Here is a 27,489-nt window from a genome sequence, read left to right as displayed (position 1 = left end):
TTTATGGTTCAAGTAGTGGTTTATATATTTATTATAATTATACACAACCTTGACAATGTATATTGCCATTCAAAAATAAATTGAAGTATTGTCCATTTGCACATGATCTGTCACTAATCAGAATCCCATTTACATACAGAGGAAACACTTTGCATACTTAAAACACTGCTCTGAATTGTAACATGCCCATCTCTTCCCTCCCCCCCTCCTGTGGAGATATGTTTAGACTATGTAAGTGAATTTTTCCCACTAGGCAACATTCAGGGACTGCCACCTTTCTTTTTGAGTTAATTAAACCATTTCAGGACTTTGGAGAGGTGTCCAGTGGGTATACCTATTAATTGCATTTTTGTTTAAAATGATTCTTCACAGATGACAGTGCAGTGATTCCTGCTTTTCATTGCTGGATACACTTCCTTCTGACCAGGAAGATGTAGAACAGTTTACTATCTGTATCAGGTAAGTCACAAGACAGCAGTCCTAGTGTAGCATTCTGCGGTGGTAGTAGTCGCACTGAGCTGGTTACTGTTATTTACATGTGCAGTATGTGGCTGAAGTCTTCAGCTTTCAGCTGTAGAGAACTAAGAATTCAGCCAAGAGTTTGGCCACCAAACACTTTCTCTGTCCAACTGAGAATTTATATTGATGCTCCAAGTGGTACTTGGGGAATTGAAAATTTACAGGGCATTAACTGCCTTTAGTTAAGCATCAGTTTTTACTCTTTTGTCTGGGATAGTCTTCTGGTGCCTGAGAGGCTACAAAACTTAACAAAAAACCAAAGAAAGAATAGGAAGGTAATATTCCTCCATTAAGTTAAAGAAAACTCAGCCAGTAGTAGCTTATGTAAGCATCCTTCAAGTATGTGTACCCTACCCTGACCCACAACTATGAGCACCTAAGCTTCAGCCTGGAAGGGCTCACACCACTCAAATGAATCAATTTATTACAGCGTGGTAACATTAAAATGAAAACTCTGCGTTGAGAAACAAGGTTCATGCTGACACCAGTCTATAGGAAGTGGATTTAGCTTCCTTCTTACAGCAGCTGGCTTGGAGCTTTAGCACAGCCCCTGCAGTGTGTCAGAGGGTGAGTGGTTTGGTAAGCGAGTGTTGGTGAGCTGAAAGGCATGGACAACTGAGAGGTTTTGCTAAGGCTGTAAAGCTCCTAAGTACTTTTTGACACTAGTGTGAGGACAGAAGTCTCCTGCCAGCTTCTTGCCCCTTTCCTGAAATTACACTTAAATGTAATCCCTAAAGCATAAAACCCAAACACTTAAATATGGAGTATTTGAGAGCAGTAAGGAACAATAAGCATCTATAATTGAGTTCAGAGCACTGGCATGTTTGAAAACAGTATTAGATAATTTCAAATGCTGAAGACATAAAGGAATCTTGTCAACACACACTAGCTGCTTTCGAGTAACAGCTTTCACCTTTAAGTGAAACCTCCAAAACCTCCCTACTGCAGCACAGCAGGCATGCAGAATGCTGCACACTTCAGCAGCAGCACTGAAGTCTCAACCCACCACCCCACCCCCTCCAGCGCTGCAACAAGAACAGCTTCTCCACCTGCCCTGTGAATCCCAGCGGTAACACAAATTGGGTGCTTCACCTCAACTGCTAGGAAGGATTTGTTATGCAAGTGGCTAGTGCAAAGTGTTGCAAGCATGCCCCCCAAGGCAATATTTAAATGGTGAAAAGAAGGACACTGCCAGAAGGCAAGAAGGGAAAGGATTCTTCATTCCAATTCAGACACACATTCAAAGTCAGACCAAAAAAGGCAGGCAGCTGTTCTAGGTTATTTTGTCATGTAGCACCCTTGCCCATTTAAAGAATGAAGATTATAAAAAGTTTAACTTAAAGCAAGTGCTAAAAGTATTTGTTACATCTGAATGAAGTTCAAAGAAAATCCTGAAGCAATAAAAAATGTGGAAAGGAAGCCAGGAGTCAGTTGTAAACCAGCAACTTAGTGCAGTAAACTAATTTTGAAGCCATTTCTTGAGCAGGTCCATTAATACTTGAGAAAGGAGAGAAGTGTCTTCCTTAAAGAAATGAAGAAAGATGTCACTGGTAAAAGAAAACTGAAGTACAGATGCTGTTTGGTAGCTAAGCTTGTAGATTATGTTGTAGACTGAAAAACCTGACCAACCAGAAATATTTAAACTAAACTCCACTGCCTCTACAAGGTAGTGTTGCTTCCCAGTTTTTCTTTTTAAGGGCTAGAGGGATTATCTTCAAATGTTGGAATTATATCTTGCTCTCAACAAAAGTTTCAAGTAAAACACTCACAACAAATACCCACTTCTAAAATACAACCCACAGAATAGTGTACTACTGTTGGTTCCCTAACAAAACTCATTTATGTGGCAAGATACTTAGTCTGGTGCTGTCAGGGTAGCCACAGGGTAACACACTTTTTGAGTCCAACACACAAAACATCCCCTTCAAGTTGTGCATAGCTTTTGCAAGTACTCGAGAACTCTGAAGGCCCATTTGGCCTTTCCAAATGGAATTCTTAACATATCAGCAGCCAGTTGCTATGGGCAGCCTGCAAGTATCATTCCTCTTCACCAGGGATATGAGACAGAGCAGATGCCCAGGAAAAAACCCAACAAAACAACAACCCCTATTCTATTAAGAAAGCCCTACTCTAGTCACTTGTGTTAACCCCCTCTGCTTTTGATCTTGCTGTAGAATTATTCCAGCCTTTATGCACAAGAACTGCCTCAAACATTTGTAATTTAGCATTAAGCATCTGATGACCATCAGCAGAAGGCTTACACATGACCCTGTAGCTACTGGAGATTTCCACTGCTTGAGCTCTTCTGCCAAGTATCAGGAAGTCTGCTACACCAATTACTGTATAGACGGGTTTTAAGAAGCCAATATTTATGAATGTCATTCATTATACTGCTGAAGTGAAGCCACCAATGCATTCATGATGTTAAAGCCTATGGGACCAAAGCTGGCTCAGTCATGTATGACAAACTTAGGATAATGGCCACTGAAAGGCAGTCACCCCCGCAGCACCAGTGGTTACAGTGGCAGAATTCAAGACCAAGGTTGCGAGTAGCTGCAGTTCTATTCAAGGTCACGAAGTTTTTGTTCAAGGACTTCAAATACGTCAACTCAAGGTGCTAAATCGTCCCCCATTGACTGTGTAAGAGTAGGAATAATAAAGTATGTGCAGCTTGGCCACTTGCTATCAGTCATGAAGATGAAATTCTAACACTTGGGCTACTTGAGCCAGCTTATATACAGCTGCAAATGATGCTGCCTCTAGAAAACACTTTCCACAGCCAAGAGTAGCCCAGTCCTGTGCTGGTAATGGAAGAGCTGTTTCAAGTCAGCAGCAAAGTGACTTGCTTGAGCAAGTGCTTCAGCACCTCAGTGACTGACAGGACCATTCAGAATGTATGCACAGACACTGGACCTCAACAATATATAAGATGTATCAAAGAAAAATAGTGACTCAGCTGTGTAGTATGTTATAGACATTTTCATTTGATGAAGTTAATGACCAAAGGTAACTGGTAAGCTATGCAAGTTTCTCAAGTAGATTCCATCTTTGGGTAATAATATCCAGTTTGTAAGTATTTTGCTTCTATCCACGACAAAAGTATTTATGTGCTGAGTATTAAGGCCTAAATAAGCTCTCAGCATTTTCAAGTTTGCAACTAACAGCACAGACGCAACCTCAAACCCAGGGTGCTAATATCCAGGTCGTGCAGCACAATTTCTGTTGTTTCTCCTCCCCAGCTCAAGGTGTGATCAAGATACAGATTTCCTTCAAAACAAAAGCAGCAGGCATAGTAACACGTGCAGTAAGACATTTTCAAGGCAAAGCTATGCAACAGTCCTTGGATACTTCCTACCATTGCCACTAGCATCATCCTACCATAAGCAGAGTACCTTATGTACAGCGATGTGTGCTGAGACCTTGGATGATTTCAGCACAAGGCAGAGCCATTACGCCAGCATTCTGTAGCTAACATATTAGTGGTATGGGAAACTAAACCATGTTTAAGCTTGTATTATTCACTTTCTATGGAAAAGACCATACAATTCTCATGGTACATCAACAAGATGGACTACGTATGCCAACTAACCTCTATTTTAATATTTAAATTATAACAATACAATAACTAGAAAAGGTCAGTGCTTCAAGTGACAAGTTTTGCCACTTCAATTCCAATATTTTTCCAAAATAAAGATGCAATTAGATCTACACTTGAGCATCAGTAGTGCAATACAGTATCCTTTCCTGAATAAAGGAGCTGAGGTTTATCCACAAGAAAAGCTTTAAATAAGGTAGATTGTTGCCATTTATATATCAATTCTGTATGTTTGATATAAAATATATTGGGAAAGCTCAAACTGACTTATACAATCTACATTTGGCTAAAGCTCCACATAAGCAGCATCAGTGGAAATAAACATCAGAGGTGTACTTAATATAAAACACTTTCAAAACTACTCAGCAACAAATGACAGAAGGTTGGCTAAGAGTAACTGAACATCTGAGGTGTGTACCAGACAAAAAGAATGGACCCTGTGGTTACTTGCACTATTTTGATTAAGTAAAATAAATGCAAGGTTTAGTCCACTTCCATTTCTCCAGGGGGTTTGGTCTGCTGAGAATTGTCCTTCGCTGCTTCAGGTTTTGTTTCAGCACTGCTCTGTCCGTTCACTGGTCCATTGTGTTCACCATTAGCTTTTGACTGCCCATCGTTGGGAGGTTCTATCTTCGGCTTGGGCTTGTATATAATGGGATTACAGAAGCTATCCAATTCCTAGTTGTAACAGAAATGAGAGAGCAAGTTCATTTGGCTGCATAGTAACTGCACTGAACTGAACCAGAATGTCTCAAATTTGGTTTGGGTTTTTAATGACCTGCATTTAATTTTCAAGGGCTAGACTTCTCAATTCTATCCAGTCTTAGGAAATTAAAATAAAACCTTTCACTACCTAAAGAAGCCTAGGTGGTAACCCATTTTCTAGCCAGCCTGGTGCTCTAACTCAGGCTATTTTAAAAAGGGTTTGTCAGAGGCGCTGCTGTAAATCAAGAGCCAGAACTGAACATCAATACAACTGCAGCTGCCTCTGTACGAGTCTGTTCCGAGCTTTAAGATCTCTGCAGGTGTAATATTCTAGCTCAAGACAAAGGCCAAAACAACTTACTAAAATGTGACACATGCAATAATTTTTTGGGTTTACCTTAGATTTTGACATGATTTCTGCCACTTTGACAACTGGATCCTGAGTTAGACTTAGTTTGTTCTGAGCATTCATTTTGCTGTTCAACCAATTCATAGCCTCATTGACATATTTTTCAACTTTTTCCATCTCAGCAGGATCAAGGTGATCATACTTTTCATCCTAAGGAGAGAGAGATTACATCATCAATTAATATATACTTCTCACCCAGCTAAGAATTTCATGAACACCCAAATAGAATAGGGTAACACTGCCACAACCTACCAGAAGAGGTTTAAGCAGCTTTGCGTATAAAACAAGAATGTAGAACAGGACAGACAGGACATTATCTTAAGACATTTGAAATTTTGATCAGCAGTCTACATTGAAGCAGCACAGATTAATAAGGATGTTTGGGGGCAAAAAAAAAAGCACCCCAAATTTACTGTAGTTTTATTAATGAACTCCAAGAGACAGCTCTACATGTTAGAGAAACAATGGCAATAGCCATAACCTGGGATATCCATTTCAAGAGGTGCAGGTCGCCATAAAAATGCGACTATGTTCAATTCATGTCCTCATGCTAGCCTTTTATGCTAGCAATCCAGAACAGTTTCAGGAGCAGAAGCCATTTTACAGCAGCTTCACAAGTGTGGTGGGTTGAAATTTCCCCACCCCAACATTAAATTTTCCAGACCAGCTCAGTTGGAAGCAAATGAAAGCTGTATTGACAAGCAAAACTAAAATGGCATGCAATGAATATGTACAAAATGCACAGTATTTACAACACTTACAGCTATTTACAATTAATGAACAGCACAAGGACCCCCTAGTCAAAGACCAGGAGAAGCTAATAGCTTCTCCCACCCTGCCCCCCTTTACCCACCACCCACAAGAGAAAGGAGCAGAGAGACATTAGACTTAGACAAAACAATGCAGCCAAGCTCAAGCAGAAGCGAGTTAGTATCTCTCCCAGAGCTAAGTTGTTTACATGAGCAGCTTAAGTCTATTATCTTTCCAATGGGATTGTTTAGAACTGTCATTATTTGCCTTTTTATGCCTAGTATTGATTTATTTACATTTCACTACTTTCTGTTCAAGAACTGTAAAAAGTTTTTAAAGGCACAGCCTGAAACTACCACAAGAAGTAATCCTATAGGATTTAAACACCAAAAACCCCACAGCCAAATTCCAACACTTGTAATAGTTTATTCCTTTAGTAAATTGCCTATACCTTGTTTTTGTATGCTTCTACTGCTTTCATAAGGAGCTGAATCTTCTTTCCCAGTTCATTTAAAACTTTTGGTCTCTCTTCATGTTCCATGTATCTTTCCTGAATAGGCTGTCCAAATTTCTGGAAACATAAGCACAAAGATCTTGACAAATACAAATTTACTTCAGTCTGGCCCATTTGAATAGAAACAAGTCAGGATTTATATGGATGGTTTACAAGGAGTTCATATGAAAACATGTTGTTTTATCCATTGTCTATTTTTCCCTTCTCTTGAATACTGGCAACTACCTTCTTGCTTGCATGCCAGGATCTACACTACTGTTTTCATCCATTACTCTGCCTCAAAGGGAACCTGACTTGAGGGAAAGCAGTTTGAGCCCAAGAGCTGAAGACAAGCTTAAACTTACTATAGAGCAGTCATTCATAAGAATTCATGTTTTCCCATGAGCTTATTGAGACCTGGATTAATTTTTTTTTTGTCATTACTAGTAAATTGTTACAGTAAAGGTACTGTGAAAGAACCTTCAGCCTTTATCATCAGATATTAGACCAAAATATCAGTTTTACAATACAGCCACAAAAGATCTCTGAAAAGAGAAAAACCAGAGCAGCTATTTTAGAGTCTAATATTGAACACATGGGAGAGCAGTTGGACTACTCAGAAGCTTCTTTCAGATTCTAGCAAGACTGACAGAAAATTCCCAGGGCAATTAATCCTATTTGTCACCAGTGAGTCTGCTTCATTTTAAGTATTTCCAAGTTAGGAACATAACCGACATTGAAACAAGCTACATTTCTGACTATATTCCTAACTAAACTGCATCCAGATACAACCTGAACCTCCACACTTGAAAGTTCATGGATTTACACAGACAATTTTCCTAGAAATTTAGAACTTACTCTTAATTCCTGAAGTTTATCCATGTACACTTGTTTTGGCTGGTCCTCTCCATCTTCATAAAGCCAGTTTTCTGTGTCCTCCAGCATCAAAGTCAGCTTATTTGAATCCTATATAGCAAATGAGGAACATACTAGTTCAGATGGGAACACAACAAATGAGACTTCTCCTGCCAGCACACATAGAACACCCCCTACTGAAAGATGATGATTTCAGCAGTTTAAAATACTCACAAGTGACAGTGAAGTAGTTAACAGACTTTAAAGTCAAGATTTTACAGAATGGAAAAGGGGCTGGACACCCCCACACCTCCAATTTGTAGGTGAAGCTTATGGGACCTATTAAAACTGCTGCCTGACCTTTGTTCCCTCAACTGGTTGCTTGTGTACCAGCCACTTAGATGGCTATTGTGGAGAAACGATGACAGGATAAGTGTTCTTTCAATACTGCTTTTGCAGAGCCCAGTGTAGAGCTTTCTTCATCACCTTGTACTTGGAGTTCAATAGCATGCAGTGTTAAAATTACTTCTAGGTGAGGAAAAAAATTCTGTTCTTGAAAGTTAATTAAATTGGACAATAAAACAGAGCTACACCCACTCCCTTTCACCTCATTTTCATTTTATTCTGACCCACTCTTGCCATTTAGTGGCTCATGGTGCGTTGCCCTGCTTTCCTACCCCACCATAGGGTTTTGTGGCTACATCCAGAGTTTCTCCTTAGTACAGAGCAACTTCTTGGACTACAAACTACATATTTGCATGACAGATGCCAGGTCAAAGTGTACTTTGAACTTCACTTCTGTGAAGACAATTCTTGTCTTACTCTGAAATTACTCCAAGGGACCCCTGCAGCTTCCACATAACCCACACTCAAAACTTAGAAAGCAATTTGTTCCCACAGCTAACACACATAGGTGAATCTTACTTCTTCAGTGATGAATTTCTCAAAGACTCCACACAGCTTGTCTCTGAAATCATACACATACTCTTCAACAGCATTTTTAGCATCATTTCTTTCTTTCTCAAGTTTGTCTTGCATCATCATCTTCCCCTAGAGTGAAGAAAAACTCATTTAAAACTAAAAGCATATCAAGGGTCACGCTTAATGGATACTGTCTTGAAGCTCCACTGCAGAACTCTGCAGAAGCCTCCTACTTCAGTTAGTGATCAGGACTTTCACCTTTGGGTACATCATCTACACTGCAGGCAGAACTGCAATGGGGAGAGTTCATATTTGGGAGTTGTTTGGCAAGTGCTTCAGCATAAATGGGGCAGGTATCAATTATCATCTGACCACAACAGACAGGACTAGAAGTAGGCATGTCTCAACTCTGGCTTGGAAGTCATGAGGAATCATTCTGCCCTACCAAAAATATTTCCTACTTTCTTCTTCATACTGACCATCTTTCAGAGAAGAGCTTATGCGGTGGGATCTTCACAGACATTATACCTAGGAAGTTCAGAAAAGATTCTCTAAAGGCCAAGTTTTCTACATAATATTTTTCTGCTTATGTGGGACTTGGAAGGCCAAAAAGTGATAGAATCGAGGAGCCAGCTCCTGCAAAGCACCAGAACACAGGCAAATGCTACTCCTGATCAGTATCAGATCAGCCAGTAACCATTGGCATCACTGGAACATACTATGCAGCCTGTGCTGGCAATTCTCAGGTCAACATCAGACATGAGTAAGTTAAGCCTACTTAAGCTGATGAATTTCACCAAAAGACCTAAACAAACCCCCTTACAATTGAAGGCAAACCCCTCAAAGAATTCTCTATTAGACAAATGCGTTTACGGTTGCAAACACCTTCTGGACAATTATTTACAGCACCATTAATTTGAGTGGTCATCTGCTTATAATGCTTACCTCATTTTCTATATAGCAATTAATGAGATCTTGTCCCAGTTGTCTATAAAGGCTTGCCTGTATAGGTAGGTCAATACTCTTCACTTTTGCTTTAGCCTTTGGCTGGGCTGGATGATCTTGTTTGTCGCCTGAAGCAGCCTATAGAGATTACACTATTAATCTTTCAAGAAATGTTTCTACATTCATGCTCAAAAAAGACAAACAAAACTAGTAAGACAGCTACAAATAATTCATTTGTAAATGAAGCACCTAATTGTTGCTCTGCTGTTCAGAACCACCACTACTCTAGTTTTGATCTAAACTGGTGGAATTTAGTGTCTTTGAACATAACACAAAGAGCTTCTGAGAAAAACCTGTTCAAAAGCTAAAGGCACTGCATAGTGTTCTTGATAATGTTTCCTAACATTACCTAGATTCCATCTTCTCTGTAAAACTACATTACATAACAGGAACATACTTCCAAGACATTATCCTATTCTGTTTTGAAAATCCAAGTGCTAAGCTAGGATTCCTAACGTAACCATTTCAGTACAGCTGGATTATCTAAATACAGTCAATGTCTTTCAGCTAGCAAGAGTAACAACTTCAAGAATACAGGACAAAAACAGTCTAAGGGATGCAACAGGACATTTCCTTATCAATACTGAATACAAACTTTTGTTTCAGTTCCTGCATTTTCAGTTTCCTCATCTGCTTGGTTCTGCTGTTCAGCTTGATTTTTCTGAATACCTTCATCTTGATCAACCTGCATTTTATCCTAGAAAGAGAGTTACATAACTGAATGCAAAGGTTGGCTTTATGATTTTAGACTCAATCACAATAGATCACAGATAATATATGGACTTGATTTTTGATCCACCATTTTGAACAGGCATTTTGATACAGTACTTGCATTCATCTTTCTCAAATTAAATGAGAATTCCGTTTTGCCTGTCCCCTTGAAACAATCACAATGTTGCCATCTGTACCCAGTAGAAGTACACTAAGCCTTGTGAATATTCCATTTCAAATTAGAAATACATCTACAATGTATGCTAAGAACATTCTACAAACACACTCCTAACACAAGCAGTAACAATAGGTTCTCTGTGGAACAGCCAGAACTTCAGTCTCATACCATTTTTCATCTGAACCTTTGAAGTTTGTAAACCAAAGCAGAAGTAATTATCGTCATTGTTATCTGCATCTGTCTCACACAACCCTAAAAATTTGTTTCTGTACTAGTCTTAGAGCACAAAACCAACTGTCTTCCTTCCCTGACACCCCAAAGTGAGAAAGTTTCACTTCAATTTATCTGTAGATCACCTGTGCCTTGTTCTAAATGTAAGGATCTTGAAGACATCTCTAATTGCTACTGCTGATCACTTGATGTAGTTTAAGTAATACAATTCCTTGTATACATTGCAAAGAGCTTTTACTAACATTAATAGTGGATAAGCCTGAAGTTTTCAGGATGACTCCAATACTTGGACATCAATAACTAGTGAGCTGTAGCTGAGGTCTGAAGGGCCCAGGATTACTTCCATCACAAGGAATGAAGACTCCTGGATTCACTAACTCCTTATGCATGTAAAGTAATTCACTGCTAGTTCAAACTCTGGGGCAGATGCAGGTGTTGCAGTTTAGCTGCTGTAATTGAATCAACAAGTTTTTTAGATGTTGGAAACAGAAGAGCCACTTTTACCAAATTTAAGTTTTGTTACTTCAGAGGAGAAAATTAAAATTCTCCTTTTTACCATTCTTACTGTTCACACAGAAAAAGAACTGGAAGGAACCATTTCACCGACACAGAACATCTAGAGGGGGAAAATACATTATACACCACAAACCTCTTCCTCAGAGTTGAGGGTATCATCCTCAGTAATGAGAGGTAATTGCTGACAAGCACCATTGTAAGAAGGAAGATGTGTTAGATGGATGGAAGTATCACACTGAAAGCCTGAGGGTGGAAGTAGTTACTCTTGTACTGAACACAGTATACTTCCTAGTAACCTCCACCTGCAGTGTCCTATTGCACTGAACACCAACTCTGTTAACTTCCAGCTGTTTTCACTTACAAGCATCAGATGCAGAGCACATGTCTATATGGAACTACATCATGTCTGTATTTTCAAATACACTCAAAGTCTTTGAAAGCAGGGTAGAATGTAAGGAGTGGCTTCTATCAATTATGTAATGCTAATTGTGTAACCACTTGCCCCAGTTCCCAGAGTATATTTAACTGAAGTGGGAAAAGCTGCTGGGGACAGATTTTTGAAGACAACGACAAGAAAATACATTCACCCCTTCCTCCAAATAAAGCCACAGAGTGTTTGCTTACTTCCCAGTCTTACTCCCTAGGGAAACCTCCCTCCTCGGTACATCTGACAGCATGTGAGACCAGTAGCTCTGCTGACTACTTTGCAAGAGTGTTAATCACTAGCTTGTCCACTCCTTCATCCTCTTTTTCTCTATGCTATCATCTCTTTCCCCTGGGAGCTGTAACATAACCAAAAGCCCAAGCTATAGAAAGGCACAAGGAAAGGCTGCCAAGGCCAGCACTAGTGTGCTGGTCCTAGCTGCAAAGTGTTCCCTGCATCCAGTCCTCAACTGCACAGTGTCAAATGTAACAGCTGCACCTCACTACCTCAGTGATCTGCTTTCAATATGCAGTGCACTATCAAGAAAGGTGATCCTCCCTGCACTAGAATGAGAGAACATAAAATTTATTAGACTGCTCAGTATTAACAACAAAGCTGTTGCATATTTATTACCAGTCATTTCCCCTATGGACTTACAAGGCAGTTTGTAAGAACCACCGCTTTTGAAGTCTATGAAGAAGTGCCCTTAGTGAACAGATGTTTTTTTGAAGAATAAATTTTCCATACTTCGAAACATCAATTTTTTTTACTCAATGAAAATGCAGTACTTGAAGGAAAAACAACCAACCAAACCACTCCCCCACCCCCACCCCCTTTAGAATATGTTTGTCAACTCACTAAATACGCTGCCATTTGATAATAAGATTAGGTAAAACCAGGGCTAGCAGAGAGATGGTAAAGAATGAAAAAAATCACTTTCCTTTGCAACCAGGTGTTACACTTCTCTTTGCTTTCTTAGTGTAACACGTCACCAGTACTTTCATAATAAACATGAAGAAATGTTACATAACTGAAGAAATAATTTAAGGGTGGAGAAGCAGTACTTCTCAGAAGCCATACACTCTGACTTAATCTCCAGTTACTGGCTCTCTTGTCAGGATTATAAGGAGTGTAGGTTTTACAAGTTTACATACCAGCTCTTCATCTCTGCCTTGGTTCTTACTTGATGATTCAGTGTCCATAGGTGTATCATTGTGATCTCCCTCGACGTTCTGCCTCTCGATGATAGAAGCATTGGCCACGCTGAACAGGCCGTGGATATTGACGCGCACTTTGACCTTCACTTTGGAATTGTCACCATCGTGTTGGGGACCAACATTCTGAATAGTGAAACGCCCTTAAGAAACAAAGATGTTTTAATTGTTACTCCAGCAAAACAGTCAAAGAGGCAAGAGAGAAAATACATTCCTGGAGGGGTGTCAATTTAAATTGGGACTTTTAACGTAATTCAAGCTATCTGAACTTCCCACTTAGTTGTCAATTCTGCAACATAAAGCAACAGCTAAACCAAACTGATGCTTAAGTTCAGGAAAATGTCTGTCTTGTATGTTGAGTAGCAGAGTGACATGACAGATAGCTGCCTACTTCCAACAGCTCCTCTGATCCAATTTCTTTGAAATATCCAGGCTGGCAAGCACGTAAGATCCTTATCCATTTTATAGAGCTTGAAAGAAGCAGACAATAGAGAAGTACACTCTTTGTACCTCCTCATTTTTAAAGCATTCAGAAATGGTGCAGACAGAGTGAAAAAAGTGCAGTTTTTAAGGAGCTGCCAGAAAGATTATGTTGATACTGTTTGATCACTGCATCTAAACCAAGATGACTGTGCTGAGCCTAAGGAACCTAGGCTTTTCTATACCCTGGGAAATAGGGAAGTAACAGATCTTAAAACAACAAGAAACACTTTTCCCATTATCAACACAAGTTGGGTATGGGTGTTTTCTTCACAGAGCCTTACCTATTCTGGAGTCAGGATAAGGCACTTCATGTGGATGTGTATAGTAAGCTTCCAGGTCAAAAGGCTCTTTCTTGTGAAAAGTAATTACTTTTGAGAACGGAGCAGCATGGTTCTTACTGAAGACTTCACACTCCCTAAAGCAGTAAAATATTAAGTAAGGTTAAACTACTGAGTGTAAGGTAATGGATAATCAAAACCAAGGTGTGTTAAGGATCAGCAGCTGCAACACTAGTTTAAGTTAGGCTATAATAAGGGTTGCAGGTTGAGGGCCTTTGGGTCTCAGAGCTGGACTACACATTCTGTGTTACACATCTTAAGAGGCAATTTTGCACCAACATTTTTAAATTAAATACATTTCTAATTATTAAGCAGTAACTGGAAATCAAGAGGTATAATGCAAAAAAAGACAACTGAAACCATTTGACTGGATGAGAGCTTCCAGATCTGAGGCCTGGTCTTTTCCATAGCTCAACGTTTTTCATTACGTACACATACACACATTTTAGCAGTCACCATACAACTTACCCTGTTCCTTCTTCATAGGATGATTTCCATCTCAATGTTATAGAGTAAGGAACAACATCTGTGATGGAAAATTCACGGACCTTAAAAGCTGGGGAAAGAATTGCACACTAGAAAACAAAGACAAAGTTTTATTATAAGCAGGTAGTTAAACAATAGTAAGTGCTACAATTAATAACCAAGTGTAAAAAAGGCTGCAATTCCTATGAGGTCACATTGAAGTCACTGCATTTTTAACAGAAACTTCCTGTTCTTAGCAGAAAGTTAACTGAACTGAAAGACTCAACTGAAGTAATAGCAACAGATGCTAATTCCCCAGTGACTGTCAGTGAAGATATCCAGCAATGCTTCCAAATGACTACACACAGCACAACAGTGCAATTTGGGTCATCAAATCTAACAGCTCTCTCAACAAGACCATCCTTCTAACACGACACAGCAGCAAATAAACAAATGTAATGCAGTTATTTCTGACATGGCCAAAGAACAAGACTCTGCATCTTGTCTCAGCTGTAGCACACTTTGCCTTTGGTTAGCTGTATTTCATTAGTACATGATGTTAAAGAAGCAATACTCAAGTTTCATTTCAGTAACTATACCTGCAAGGCACAGCCTCTTGCAACAGCTTCATCAGCATTTAGCGTGGTGCTTATCTCTTTACAGAAAAAGTTAGAGATCTGTTCCTTCACTGCTGGAATTCTAGTAGCCCCACCTACTATTTCTATACTGTAGATATCTTCACGCTGAAGTTCTAGAAAAGAGAATGCATGGCCTTCAGTTACCATAGAGATACCAAAAACTGCCTTTGGACAACCAAAAAACAAAGATAAGGGTTCTTTCTCTTATGATCTGTGACAAGCACTGAATATATTCAATGGCTGACAAGATCTTTAAAAGCAGATTTGTCATGATGTGACCCAGTCAAACCCTTTGTCCCTCCTGCAGGCCAGGAAGTTTTCTAGTTGCATAATCCTGGAAAACGCAGAAACCAAGCATCAGTGAGGACAGCTGTTCTTAAAATGAGGCCCATGTGTATCCCCTTTCTGGTGTGCATAAACTCAGGGATAAAACTGGGTTTTCTTTGGCAGCCCTGCGCTGATAGACCCCTCCAAAATGAAAGCAAAATAAAACCTCTTACACCTCATTTTATGTCTGGTTTAGTTTTGGTTGCCAAAGAAAAGCAAACCCCTTAACTAAATGTATATACTCAGTATTAAACTGTTCTTGCAGGGTAACTCTAATTCTGAATCCAGCATATATGTATGAAATGATCTCAAACAACTGCTCTGCTCAGCATTCAGGTTCTTATTTCCCCTATTAGCTATCTAGCCAAGTCACAAGCTCAGCAGAACTCTTCCCTTTTAGTTGCAGGTGCTGGAATTTGGGCTAAAACCTTTTCCTGTGGAAGTCTAATTCTCTCCTTTATGCTACATTAGGCAAAAAATACATTAAAAAAGAATTGATTGTTATTGCACATGCTTCAGATAACTTATTTCAAGAATATACTGCCAAATTCTCAGGTCAGTGAGGACATGTATGAATTGTGTATGGAAAAGGCTGGCCAGACAGCTGCAGTAAATAATAGTAGTTTTTCCCATCGTGGTTTTGGCTTGGTTGTTTTATGTTTTTAAAGAACAATTTCAGGGCACCAACCTTTTCCATGACACAGGGTGAATTAGGGTCAATAAACCATGGTTGCAGAGTGGTATGTGCGCTCATGAGGCAGGAATGGGATCATGCATACATGACAGGCATATGAATGGAACTTACATTTAACTTTTCAGTACTTAGCTTTGCAATTCTAATAAATACAAAAATATATTGAAAAGATTATCATTAAAGAGATCTAGGATAACTGGATTACTAGTTACTTTCTTGAACCAGAAGTAGTACCTAAATTAACTTCTACTTACTAGCTTGATCCATGGCTGCTCTCAGAGGAGGTTCCACTCTGGACAGAAGGGCAGCACACAACTGCTCGAACTGAGCTCTGCAAGAACACAATGAAGTGTTTCACATTACCTGACAGCTCAGAGACCATACTTCATTTGAGTGGAAATAAGGCACAGTACCTGTTCATCTTACTGGAGACATCAAGGTCATTCATGAAGCACTCAATATTGAGTGGAAGGTCAGAAGCGTTTGCACTCATAAGCTTCTTCAGCTTTTCACATTCCTGATACAATCGTAACAGGGCTCGAGGATTCTCTTTTACATTCAGTTTGTATTTTGTCCTGAATTCTTCAGAGAAGTAGTCTACCAAAGCCTCATCAAAATTCCTACCACCTACAAATGGGTCAAAGGTAGTAGCCAAGACCTGCACAGAGTTAAACGGTATTAGACCATGTTTGTTTAGATACAGGGATAACTTTCATAAAGACACCAGTTTAAGTTAACACCTTTAATGACAGGTTTGATGTGAGAAAGTTCTTTGATTTTCCCACTATTGTCTGGTGCAGCTGCCAGACACAATGACTTGAAAAGACCACTGCTCAATTATTTAGTTTCTGCCCTCCCCAAATAAAATACTATCACATCTACCATGTTATTTTCTACCATGCTATAGCCCCTACCCTCTTTACTAGCTCCCAAAAGAAAAGGCTGAGTAGGATAGCCATTTCATCATCTGTTACTAGCTCAAACAGAAACATTTACCATCACCTTGCACATGACTTCAGACAGTTATATTTTGCTACCAAGGACAAGTTCACAAAAAACATTCAGCTATCAGTAGCTCAGACAAAAGCCTCCAAACCAGCAGTCAAGACAGTTCAGTTTTACTTCACATTCTATTGCAGTTAGGTTTTGAACCACCATGGGCAGCAGGAAAAAAAAAAATAATCCAAGTGCAGTTCCAGAGAGTTCAGCCATTTCCCATGAGTCAGCCGCACAACTACAATGCTTATGAGACTACCAGAATATGCCAGTATTTCAGTTACATAGCACAAAAATTGTGCAGTATGTTTAATTGTCAAGCACATTCCAGAACACACTTCGGGATACTTCCATTTCTGCATTGCATAAAAATTGCTTTGCTGAAACAACCGAAGAGTAACAGTTGTTGTGTTCAAGCATTTCAAAAATATTTGCTACAGACACTTACTGGTTTGGGGGGGTTTAAACTAATCTTTCCACACAACAGCATTCCAAGCATTGTTCACCTAAATACATAAGGATATTCAGGTATTTTATTGTACAGCTAAAAGATTACCTTCAATTTTCCCTTGTTAAAAGCACAGATTGAAACCTGATAAGCAGAATGCCCCATATCCACAAAGACCACGTTTCTTGGCTTCTCTTCCAAGGCTGGCAGATCTTGCTTGTATATTCCATAGGCCAGTGCAACTGAAAAACACCAACCCACAGGAGTTAGAACACCCCATACAGCTGTAATGCATGCTTTGAAAGTGCTACCTGAAGACAGACACTGCTTCTGTTTACTCTTTCTGAACACCTCCTTTACTCTGCTCAAACAGAACATAAGGATCAGGAGGGTCACAAGTTTTAGACCTTTGTAAGGTGCCGCATTTGTCCATTTCTTGCTGTTTCATTTCTAGCTTTACATTATCTCATGGTCATGCACACAACTGACTTTTTTGTATGCTGTGTAACTAGGCATCTCCTTCCAACAACTGCATGCTGTGCACCTTCAAAAACACTAGCTTACATTCAGCAGCATATGCACCACCAGAAGTTTAAATGTTTAGATCCTGGATTTATAAAATGGGTTATCTTTGTTTCCATTTAAGAATTACTGTTCATATATGAAGTAGCTCATTGCAAAGATAGTTATGTTGAATACATTTTTCACTGGCAAGGGAGGAAACAGATCCTGTGAAGATTTACTACTACTGAAGCATCACCCTTGTATTTCAGCTCCATTTGTAGCCAAATGAACATCTTAATTTGTGAAATACTGAAGTCTCATGCCTGCCCCACTCCTTTGAAATTCCTTACTTTTGGTGTTTTTTAGCTCAACTTGGCAAAATTCAAGCACATTCAAGAGTTCAAAAACTGTCTGAGAAGACTAGTTTATGCAAATCTAAGGTTTCAATATCAGCACTTGCTCAGAAGGTTGGTTTACACTTTCTAAAAGGAAAGAGGATTTAAATTAAAAAAACCAAAATGCTTTAAATGACTGCAGCCTTAGCTCCTGTGAAATGTACCCTGCTTTTGCACTCTGCCCTAAAATTCACCAAAACCAGAGGAGGGCAGTAAACAGATCATTTGACAGAAACAAGAGTTATGCTAATGCTACAGCTAATAGGACTGCCACAAGTTTAAACTGTCACTAACCTACAGACTCCTGCTTGACTTCATTTGGGCATTCAGGTGTTTTTTAAATATGAGGAAATCTGCTTTCAGAAAAAGCTCCATGAAAATGCAGTTCATATGAAAGCACACATTTAAGTAGTTACAAATGGAAAAGCCTTGGATTACACACTAACATTTCCTTTCAATGCATTTCACTTCAAATAAAAGAACTTCTCTAATACTTCCATAAAATTTTCATTTATTCCAGCACACACATCTTCCAGTAAGCTGGAAAGAAAATTAGAAGACCCCACTGCACACCAATGATAAATCATGTATGGATTGTGATCTATCAGACAGACACAGGATTTAATACAGCACTATACTATTATTTAATACAACAATTGAGAATTTAGGTCAGGTGCACACTGCAGCTGGATCACTGTGAGATTCTGGAAGTATTTCAGGGCCTTCCCAAAACAGCTGCTGTAGCTCCAGCTTTATTACAGAAGCACAGCAGCTATTTTCAAGTGGTGTTCAAGTTGGCAAGTCAAACTCTCATCTCAGTCTTGCAAGTGCTGAGCACCAGCTCACCAAAACAAGCTGCTGTGTTTCCAGTTTCCAAGCTGGATTGGCAGTGCTAGCCTGGGTAGCTTTTCCCAAGCTCCTGGTTGTGTAACAGGAATATGTCACTCTCAGAATGGGGTGGGGGGGGAAGAAAAGAGAGGTTGCTGCCCTTGCCCTTTACCTGCTGTAGTTTCATTCATCAGCTTCAGACAATTTAATCCTGCAATCTGTGCAGCTGCCATCACAGACCTCCTCTCAGCATCAGTAAAGAAACTGGGTACCTGTTTCCACAATAATAATTGCATAGGATATTATGAAATAGGAACTTTAACAAAAAGCAGCAGCCTGACTTACCCATGAAGCAACTCTGCAATTTAAACACCGTAAGGAACTGTATAAGCTAACCTCAGATGATTAAAGCAGTCTCAATGAAACAGCTAGGCAATTTTTAGTGCATATTTTGATTTAAATTTCAAAACATGACAAAACTGAAGTGACATCCAGAGTTGTTTTAAACAGAGTTAGGTTTATGTATTAAATAAATATGTATCTGGAAGTGTTTTCTCAGTCATTGATCTTAGAATTGTCACCAGTTTCTGAAAACATTTGTGCAGCACAAAATCAGCACAATTAATATTCAGACACAACTCCAAAATAAACGACTGCAGAAGCACTAGAGTGGTGCTGGAACTACACTTTGTGTTACAACTGAACCTGTAGCCATGTTTCAATTATCACTTCTACCACAGTGCCAGCTCACAGTCTGCTATATATTCACTTGCACCAAAAAAAGCCAAAGCACAATCAGAGCCCACTTAGAAACTGGCTGCAATCAGCTGGCACATCTTCAGCCTCAGTCAAGCTTAAGACACAGAACTACATTCATAGTGTATTTCATTAGCTACCACTGTGGCATATTACCAAGGATCCTTGTTTGTGTGGGAGGTATTCTCTGCATCTTTGTATACCATAAGGAAGCAAGGGAAAAGATCAAAGCAGATTTCTAACAGCTAAAGCACACAGCTTTCCTGTTTCCATGTCTGTCTGACAGAGAGATAACCACAATACTTCATGCCCAGACTTCTCACCACAGCTAGAGCAGAATTGAGTAGTAAACAAAGTCTTTGTGAAAAGAAAGCATTTAGCATTTTTTCATCAGGAACAAAAATTTCCTGTTCAAGATTCCCCCCATACACTCTCACCATGGGTGAGGTCACTAGCTAAGAGTACCTGACACAAGCAAACCAGCCAAATAAAAAGAACTTTATAAGAATGCAGGTAGTTTGGACTTCTCAAATTGCTGGTATGAGCCTCAGTGCTGTAAAGCTCAGGCAACTCAACTATACCACAACCCAACAGTGTTCAACTGTGAAGACATTTGGGAAGGTTCTTTGGAGCTGAGGAAGATAATGTTCACACACAGGACAGTTCCCATTTCTAACAGGAACTGAAGTAATCTGGGTTACTATACACAGCACTTGGTGTAAACCACTTGGGATCAGTTCAAGAAGTACTTTCTTTCTGAAAACATTCTTGATTTCACCCGTTTCCCATCTTCTCACACAGGATTACAGAATGGTCTCATTTGTAAGACCTACAATAAAGGCCTGTTTTGGGGAGGTGTGATTTCTGTCCACTACTTGTATCTCTTACCACTGCACTAAGACACAAGTGGTACCAGCTTACACAGTTATCTATGGAAAACTGCAATCAATACATCGCAACTCACTGAAATCACACAGTCTGCCACTGGTTTCTTCAAAGCACTTTCTGAAGTCTCCTTAAGCTTGGCCAGTAACATTCCTGTGATCTGTTCAATGGCAAACTGTCTCTCTTCATCTAGGTATCGCACCTGGAACAGAATTGCAGGGAAGAAATTGTTCTTCATCTCTTGGTAACAGCACATTTATTACACAGTCAATTGACTGTATTGAAGGTGAATTAAACAAACCCCTTTTTGAAGTGAGGGCCATTAACATTTTATAGCATGGGAGACTGTTTTATACACTGTGTTATTACTGGATGACATGAGTATGTAAGGCAGAATAAGTACTCTAGATCTTGAACACTTAAAGGGATTGAATTACAAGGACAAATGAAAAACATAGGTAACTATGCTACAACAGGTTCTGTGAAAACTCTGCTGCTTATCACCTGACATGTCTTTTAAAAATGAGTAAGAACACATGTAGAGTTTTCTTAAGGAAAGTAAGTCAGTTCAAGTAGGAAGTCAGGTGACAAAAGTCCAGAGTGCCCATCTCTACCACTAATGGTATTCTGCATACAGTTCTAACTCACCTTTACGCCTACAGAGCCATTCGGCATCTTCTGAAGTTCATAGGGAAGTTTGGCCCTTTCAGCTTGTATGTAAGGATCTTCAAACGCTCTTCCATGCAGTTTTTTGAAGCCATGCAATGTATTTTTTACATTTGTGACAATCTGTAGAAAGATTATTTTACTTTTTAATTACCCATGACATGCAGATTATAGAGGATCATCCAGAAAGGAACTCTTGTTACATTGGCCTTAATGCACATACTGAAAAGCCACGTCAAGCCCCACAGATTTACTGGAAAGCAGAGAGTAGGGTGAGAGAGGTCTCTTCCAACCAGATACATTCTGTAATTATTTTATTTTGTGGTCTCCATTAGGAAAAAAAAAAAAAAAATTAAAATTTCTCTCCCCTTTTACTATCCATTAGATTGCTGCCAAAAAAAAAAACCTATCACTGCATTTGTTATTTTAGAGGAGCATTCTGACAATGCAATATTTGAGACTGCACTGCCTACTGTTGCAATGGCTAGCTGAAGGACCAAATTAAGTTATTACCTACATTAACCTCAGCTGAAGTGTCTACATATTAACAAACATCACTTTAAAGTTCCCCTCCTCAACACCTACCTATTCTCTCACCACTGTTTCAACTTAATTATTTTAAGGACAGACTTTAAGTAAAGAACAAATACCAACACATACAATATTTAAGCTACCAAAGAAGTTACTCCAGAGTTATCCTCTCCAAGCTAACCTGGTCTAGTTTACTAAACAGCAAACTTGATAGATGGGAAAAGCACTGATGGGACACCCTCCCACCAGCAGAATTCAGGGGCTGACCTCACAGAGTAAATGTGAAGTTTGAGGACAGCAATGCAGCCTTTGCATATACTGACTGCTCACAGTGCTGCTGCTGGGCTCCATTACCTTGGTATCCGCCAAGCCAACTTCCAGTTAGCTATGCTCCACCCTACAGGGAAGGAAGCCCTCAGCGTGCCAACATGATGCATGGATGCAAAGAAAGAGGGTAACACCCAGTCTATTTGGAGTTTGTGGATTCACAGTGGCTATTATGAATTTTCACGCATTTTCCTTCCACAGGAAGGCTTTCCTAGGATGCAAGTGAATTCACAGGGAATAGAGAAATCTGACTTCTGTTCACAGTTTCAAATTGAGAGAGGAAATGGACAAGACACTTTTCTCTCACATTATCAGCAACGGCCAGTATCCATACCAAACTTCCACTGCTCAACTTCAGTTTTGACTCTTCTAAAACATAAGCACAGTACTCCTCCCCACCTCCAATGGAGATTTAACAATGAACTCTAGTCTTACTGTGAAAGAAGAAAAAAACCACCCTTCTGTTGAACAAGAAAGGTTTTCTGTTTCTTCCCATTCCTTACTCTTGACAAAGCAAAGCAGAAATACAGCTTCAGTTTTAGTACAGAGTATATACTACTGAAGCAATAACTATTATTGTGACATGTACACTTACTGTAGAAAAGCCTTTTTTAAAAACAGAAAAATACCAAAGTTATTCACTTTTATTTCCATAGTTCAACAGGAGAGAAGATATGCAAGTACTGTGCGAGTCTGTCATCCACTTACCTGGCTCTTTGCTGCATTCCCGATGGCCCGGGTCTTGGATCCTAAGGATATACATGCTCTAAGCAAAAGCAGAAAAAAAGAAGAGAAATTCAGCTTTAAAAGAAAACATCTCAAAATATTTCCATGGCACTTGAAAACACAAAACTTTACAAACATCAAGAAGGTATTTAACAACATTATTGCATGAAGCACCAGAGCTTCCAGTGACATTCCCGTAATTTCGGTATTTGCAAGTTGGTTTGGAAAGTGCAAGCAATCACAACTGCTCTCATTACAACTGCCTCTAAGGAGTTCTCTAAAAGATTGCACATTCTACAGGTCTTACCATGAAGGTAAGGCTTTCAGTTGCTTATAGCTAAAGAGGTCTGTGACATTTATTAAAACCACCTCAACTTCACCAGTCAGGTTTTCTTGCCTCAACAACCCCAAAGCCTGATACTACCATGTTCACACTGTAAGAGCCACTAACAATAAAGCCCATCTAAGCCCACAGTAGCCAAACAGCCCAACTCTACCAATGGATGAGCACTTCCTGTGACTGAGGAGTAACAGGTACATGCTGCAAACAGACAAAACAAGAGATGTCTGGGAACAGCTCCCAACCACGAAGGGCTTGGAAAGCTCTGGAGTAGTCCATGGCTCTAGCAAAGGCTACCCCAGTTTCCCAGCCACCATCTGTCCACCTGACTTACTGCCCTGGAAAAGTTGGTAGGTTTTTTTGAAGTTACTATTACCAAACCTTCATTTGAAAGATTTGAAACAGAACTCTCTCCCCAGAAAGGAAACCCAGCTGGTTAAACCATTCAGTAGTAAATAACAGTTACAACCCACATTTCATACAGTTGAAGTTGAATTGTTAATGAATGCATAAAGGTCACTGCAGTAGATTGCTTCCTGCCTCCTCTCCATCATCACCACAATCAGGGCACTGGATGCAATTTGATTGTATTATCCAGCAACCACCTCTGCTCTACCACCAGACTGAATGTGCACAACCTTCTCCAGATTTCACTGCTGAAGGCAGACAATGAATGCATTGCCCTACATTTGCCAGTCTGTACTTCAGCTTCCACAAACAGCTTTGACCATTTCTAGTGGTGCTTAACACTACAGCTCCCAATTACACTTTGTAACAGCAATTTTAAAAAATCAGATAGAAGAGCAATTCATAAAGGGTGCAAATGGTTTAGCAGACTTTACTTTATGGATTGTATATATACTTTATCACACCTTTCTGTTGTCAGAATTTGACTTTGCTGACGGACAGCACTACCTACTTACACATACCCCTCTGCAGAAGATGAAGCATTGAGTCAGAAGCTACTCAGCCCAGAGTTCCTGCTGTGACTTATTTCAATCACCCAGTGCCAGCGCAAGGAGACAGATGGTTCCTCTCTCCCTTGGCTGGGAAGCAGAGATGTCAAAGAATACGACATGCTCTCTTTGGCTCCAAACACTGCAGTTGTATCCAAGACAGCCCTTTAGGAAGCACAGAAGCCTGACAACTGAGCTGTCACCCACACTATGCTCAGCCTGCTTTTGAATGGTACTCTTCTAAAGGTAGCAACTCTTTTGACCAGAAAGACATTTTAGTCCTCTCCATACACTGGTTCTGAAGAAGATGCCACCTCAATTTTAATGACAGCTTGTGTTTACACTAATTACACATGGTCTGGAAAAAAGTTAGTAAAAAATGATGAACTATCAACAGTCAACTGCATTTTCACAAAATCACAGCACCTGAAAAGGACATCTGCCATGAGTTTAACACTCCCAGAACACTAGGAACAAATACAGCAGACTTGCTGGAGGTCCCAGCTCAGAAAAAGCCAAGTCTCAGTTAACATCCAAAGAGACACTAAGGCCAGAAGCCTTTTACTGAAATGGGTGGCTACTAAGCAGAATCTTGTTCCTTTCCTTCCAAAACACTTGTGCTAAAACATCAAAAACTATGCACATCTTACACTAACAATCCCATGCCTTAGATTATGGGATGTAGGCTCTAGCAAACAATAGCAAAGGATGACCTGAATGTTTTAACAACAGGCACACTGGATTTATGACTTAAGAATGCTGGTATTAAACTGTGATAAAACCCATCTTCTGCAAGTCTACACTGCTTTTGTCTGGAGCACTGAGGTATGTTTACACTAACGCTGTCATCTTCACAGCACTATCACTAGGATAACTGAACCAGTTCCAAAACTGGAAGCTGGCTTCACTAATTAGCCTTGCCCAGAAAGCACAATTAGCCCTGTAGAGCAGTCAGGACTGTCCTATCTTTAGGCCCTAACGCAGTATCTTTACATGGCTTAGTAACAACACACTGCACTGAAGTGTACTATCTTGGCCAGGGCTAGTCTGAGTATTTTTATACTGCACTACACAGACAACAAGCATTAACACTTTGCATTTCTGGGAGTAAGTGCCAAGTATTTGGGACATATCCAACCACTGTTATCTACTGGCAAACTTCAAGTGTCTCAACGGTGAGCAGGCACCTCCACAGAAACATATTAAAAAAGAGTTCATGTATTGTGTTGCTACGTGCAACAAGCAGAACTGACGATTAACAGTTAGATCTGCCTACATCACTCAAAGCCTGTTTGCAGTAAGGTTTAGTTACTGTGATACACTTTCCATAACATTAACAGACCTGACTTATTTCTCTTTACTTCTTCGGTTTGATTCAAAACAATGGCATTAGTAAAAACATTCCTTATGTTCTCCTATGTAACATTTTGGAGACAGGACAGAAAATAGCCAGGAAAATGTCACTTTAAGTGAGATTACTACTGCCTTTTAGTATCTGTGCAATCCAGCTGTGCCTCAAACTCCTATCATAATCACTTTGCCAACGTCTCCAAAGTACAGTTCCTCAGCTATTAGCATGGAAAATATTAAATGCAGGGAAACCTACATGAAGCCCACCTGCAAAGAGCACACTCCAAGAACAACTAAGAAATGGGAATGCTCTTCGTTTTAAGGGGAAAGGAAACTGCAGCTGCCTGAGAAGTCTTCAGGCAACAGTCTGAGGGAATTCCTTGCTCAGAATTTAAATGTTTCCGTTCTCACAACACGTGCACACAAATTGAAAGCCTTGATAGTTAACATAAGAAGTGTGTTTTTTTAAGTCGTGAGAAATTAAAGAGTGTTACCATGAATACAAAACATGCATTTCAGCAGTCAGCTATGCATTTCAAAACTTTTTTGAAAGCAAACCAAAACCTACATCTCTGTGGGATCAAGAAAACAGCAATACTGAAGTTACTATGGCCTCACAGCACCGAAACAACTTCTTGATGCTGGCTACAAATTCCTTTTGTACAAAGAAGCACCATCCAACTCCCATTTTTTTATGAGTATTACACACATTTCTGGGTTCTCCTTGAAAATTATGCACAGATGGAGCTCTAAAACCCCTAGACGTATCCCATAGAAACAGAGGAGAAGAATCTCCACCTACTCTTGCGTATCTCATCATCACGGACATTGCCCACTGCCCCCCCTTTCTTGCAAGACCTCGGTATTTCACGGGCAGCAGATGCAGGGCGGTGCAAGTAAGAACAGGTTTAAGAAGAAAGAACTCATCGCGCCACTTCCCTGTTTCCCCGGTGAATCAACGTCCTCCTCCTCCCCAGTCTCACCGCCACTCCATCACAACCTAGCTCGTGAAAATGCTTCGAGCCCTGGCAACCGGTCTGGAGCTCGGGAAACACATGCACTTAACCGAGATCTTTGCTACAAGAAAGTAGTGTCACAAGGACAGAAACATATTTCCATTGTGGCTCCAGAGCCGTGCGGCACATCCAGCACGGCGCGGGATTTCAAGGACACGCAAGAGTCAAAAGCCGGCGCGGGGCTGCAAGTGTTTGTCGGTCAGCCTCCGGCCCCAGCACACGCCTTTCTGCGCCCGCTCACAACGCTGCTCCCGTTACCGGAGAAGGGGCACTGGCCCGGCAAGAGAGGTCGCGCACGGCTCCGGAACGCTCGCCAGGCCACAGCCGCTGACCGACTCTCAGTGCCGGCCGGCAGCACCCCACACCTCTCCAGCTGAGAGCCGGGGAAGCAACCGGCGCCGGGCCGGGGCGATAGGACCGTGGAGAGAACAAGGCCCTACGGGGACACATACACGACTCCACCCGCCCTCCAGCAACCGGCCGCCTCGGGGAAGCCTGTACCGCCGATGGCAAAGGAGGAAGCAAGGAGGGCGCCTGGGTTCGCCGGTACGGCGATGGAACGTGGAAAAAGTGTAAGAGGCCAAGCGGCCCGGGAACGCCGGTACTTACGGGGTGCAGCGGTCGCTGTACTCATTGGCGATAGTCTCGATACCGCCGCTCCGCGCCACTCCGATGTAGCAGTTGAGGAAACCGAGGTCAATGCCAACCACGGACATGGCTGCACTCGGTACTTTCCGTTCCCCTCCGACCTGTGACTGCAGCGGCGAACGCCTAGGTTACTAGGACCCGGCTTCTCACCCGTCTCTCCCCCACTGCGGAGCACCGGCCACCAACCGGCAGCTACACTCCTGTGCGCAGGCGCGCTGTGCCGGCCGGCGGGGAATCCGCCAGGCGCCGGCTACGTTTTCGGCACTTTCCGGAAGGACTCGGGCTGTGCCGGCTGCGGGCGGCGCGCGTTCGAGAAGGATCTGGAAGGGGAGGGAGAAGACGCTCGCGACAGCGACACCCAGTGCCATGACGTCACAGCGCGGCGGGCCTCCCCTTAAAGGAGCCGGGGCGGCAGCGGCTGCTGCTCACCTGGCGGCAGGGAGGCCCCGAGGTCGTCTTGGAGTGCGGCGCCTGCCGTTTTTCTGTAACATTTGCTTGCGACACTCTGTAATTTAATGTGATTATAGCAATCTAGGGTAATCACCGCTGGGCGGTGGTTAGACCAATTAATACAATCATCCTCAGCAGCTGTGAGTGAGGGGTGGCCATCCTGCCCCCGAGGGTCCCTAGCCTGCTGGCCCCGGGC

At 40.9% G+C, this 27,489-nt stretch overlaps 1 protein-coding gene across 3 annotated transcripts; it reads right to left on the bottom strand.

Annotated features, from left to right (window-relative positions):
• Window positions 1-26,929, bottom strand: HSPA4L (heat shock protein family A (Hsp70) member 4 like). Of its 3 annotated transcripts, XM_068167584.1 has the most exons (20): window positions 26,805-26,929; window positions 22,516-22,573; window positions 20,932-21,072; window positions 20,363-20,485; window positions 18,815-18,914; window positions 17,024-17,157; window positions 15,885-16,129; window positions 15,726-15,802; window positions 14,412-14,563; window positions 13,816-13,922; window positions 13,291-13,424; window positions 12,467-12,669; window positions 11,022-11,069; window positions 9,848-9,949; window positions 9,193-9,330; window positions 8,251-8,376; window positions 7,330-7,437; window positions 6,430-6,549; window positions 5,217-5,378; window positions 1-4,792 (listed from the first exon to the last, which is right to left on the bottom strand). In XM_068167584.1, the coding sequence occupies exons 1-20, from the start codon at window positions 26,909-26,911 to the stop codon at window positions 4,598-4,600; spliced, it is 2,580 nt and encodes an 859-aa protein (XP_068023685.1). In that variant the 5' UTR covers window positions 26,912-26,929; the 3' UTR covers window positions 1-4,597. The 3 variants fall into 3 exon arrangements, with proteins under 3 accessions (XP_068023685.1, XP_068023686.1, XP_068023687.1); XM_068167585.1 differs by lacking the exon at window positions 11,022-11,069; XM_068167586.1 differs by lacking the exons at window positions 9,848-9,949; window positions 11,022-11,069.
• Between the last annotated feature and the right edge of the window lie 560 nt (window positions 26,930-27,489).

This window comes from Melanerpes formicivorus, unplaced genomic scaffold, assembly GCF_026170545.1.
Source record: "Melanerpes formicivorus ecotype bairdi unplaced genomic scaffold, bMelFor1.0.p_v2 SCAF_120, whole genome shotgun sequence".
Taxonomy (NCBI): Eukaryota; Metazoa; Chordata; class Aves; order Piciformes; family Picidae; genus Melanerpes; species Melanerpes formicivorus.
Note: the sequence above shows the minus strand (reverse complement) of the source record. Positions and strands in the feature narration are given on the sequence as shown.

Bases quoted from the DNA above. Each gene is read 5' to 3' on its own strand.
- HSPA4L (XM_068167584.1), bottom strand. From the start codon at position 26,911: ATGTCCGTGGTTGGCATTGACCTCGGTTTCCTCAACTGCTACATCGGA. The intron at 14,564-15,725 runs GTAAGTAGAAGT...TCTCTTTTCTAG, and splicing joins AGCAGCCATGGATCAAGCTA to AACTTCAGCGTGAAGATATC. The intron at 8,377-9,192 runs GTAAGCATTATA...TCTTCACTCTAG, and splicing joins ATTGCTATATAGAAAATGAG to GGGAAGATGATGATGCAAGA.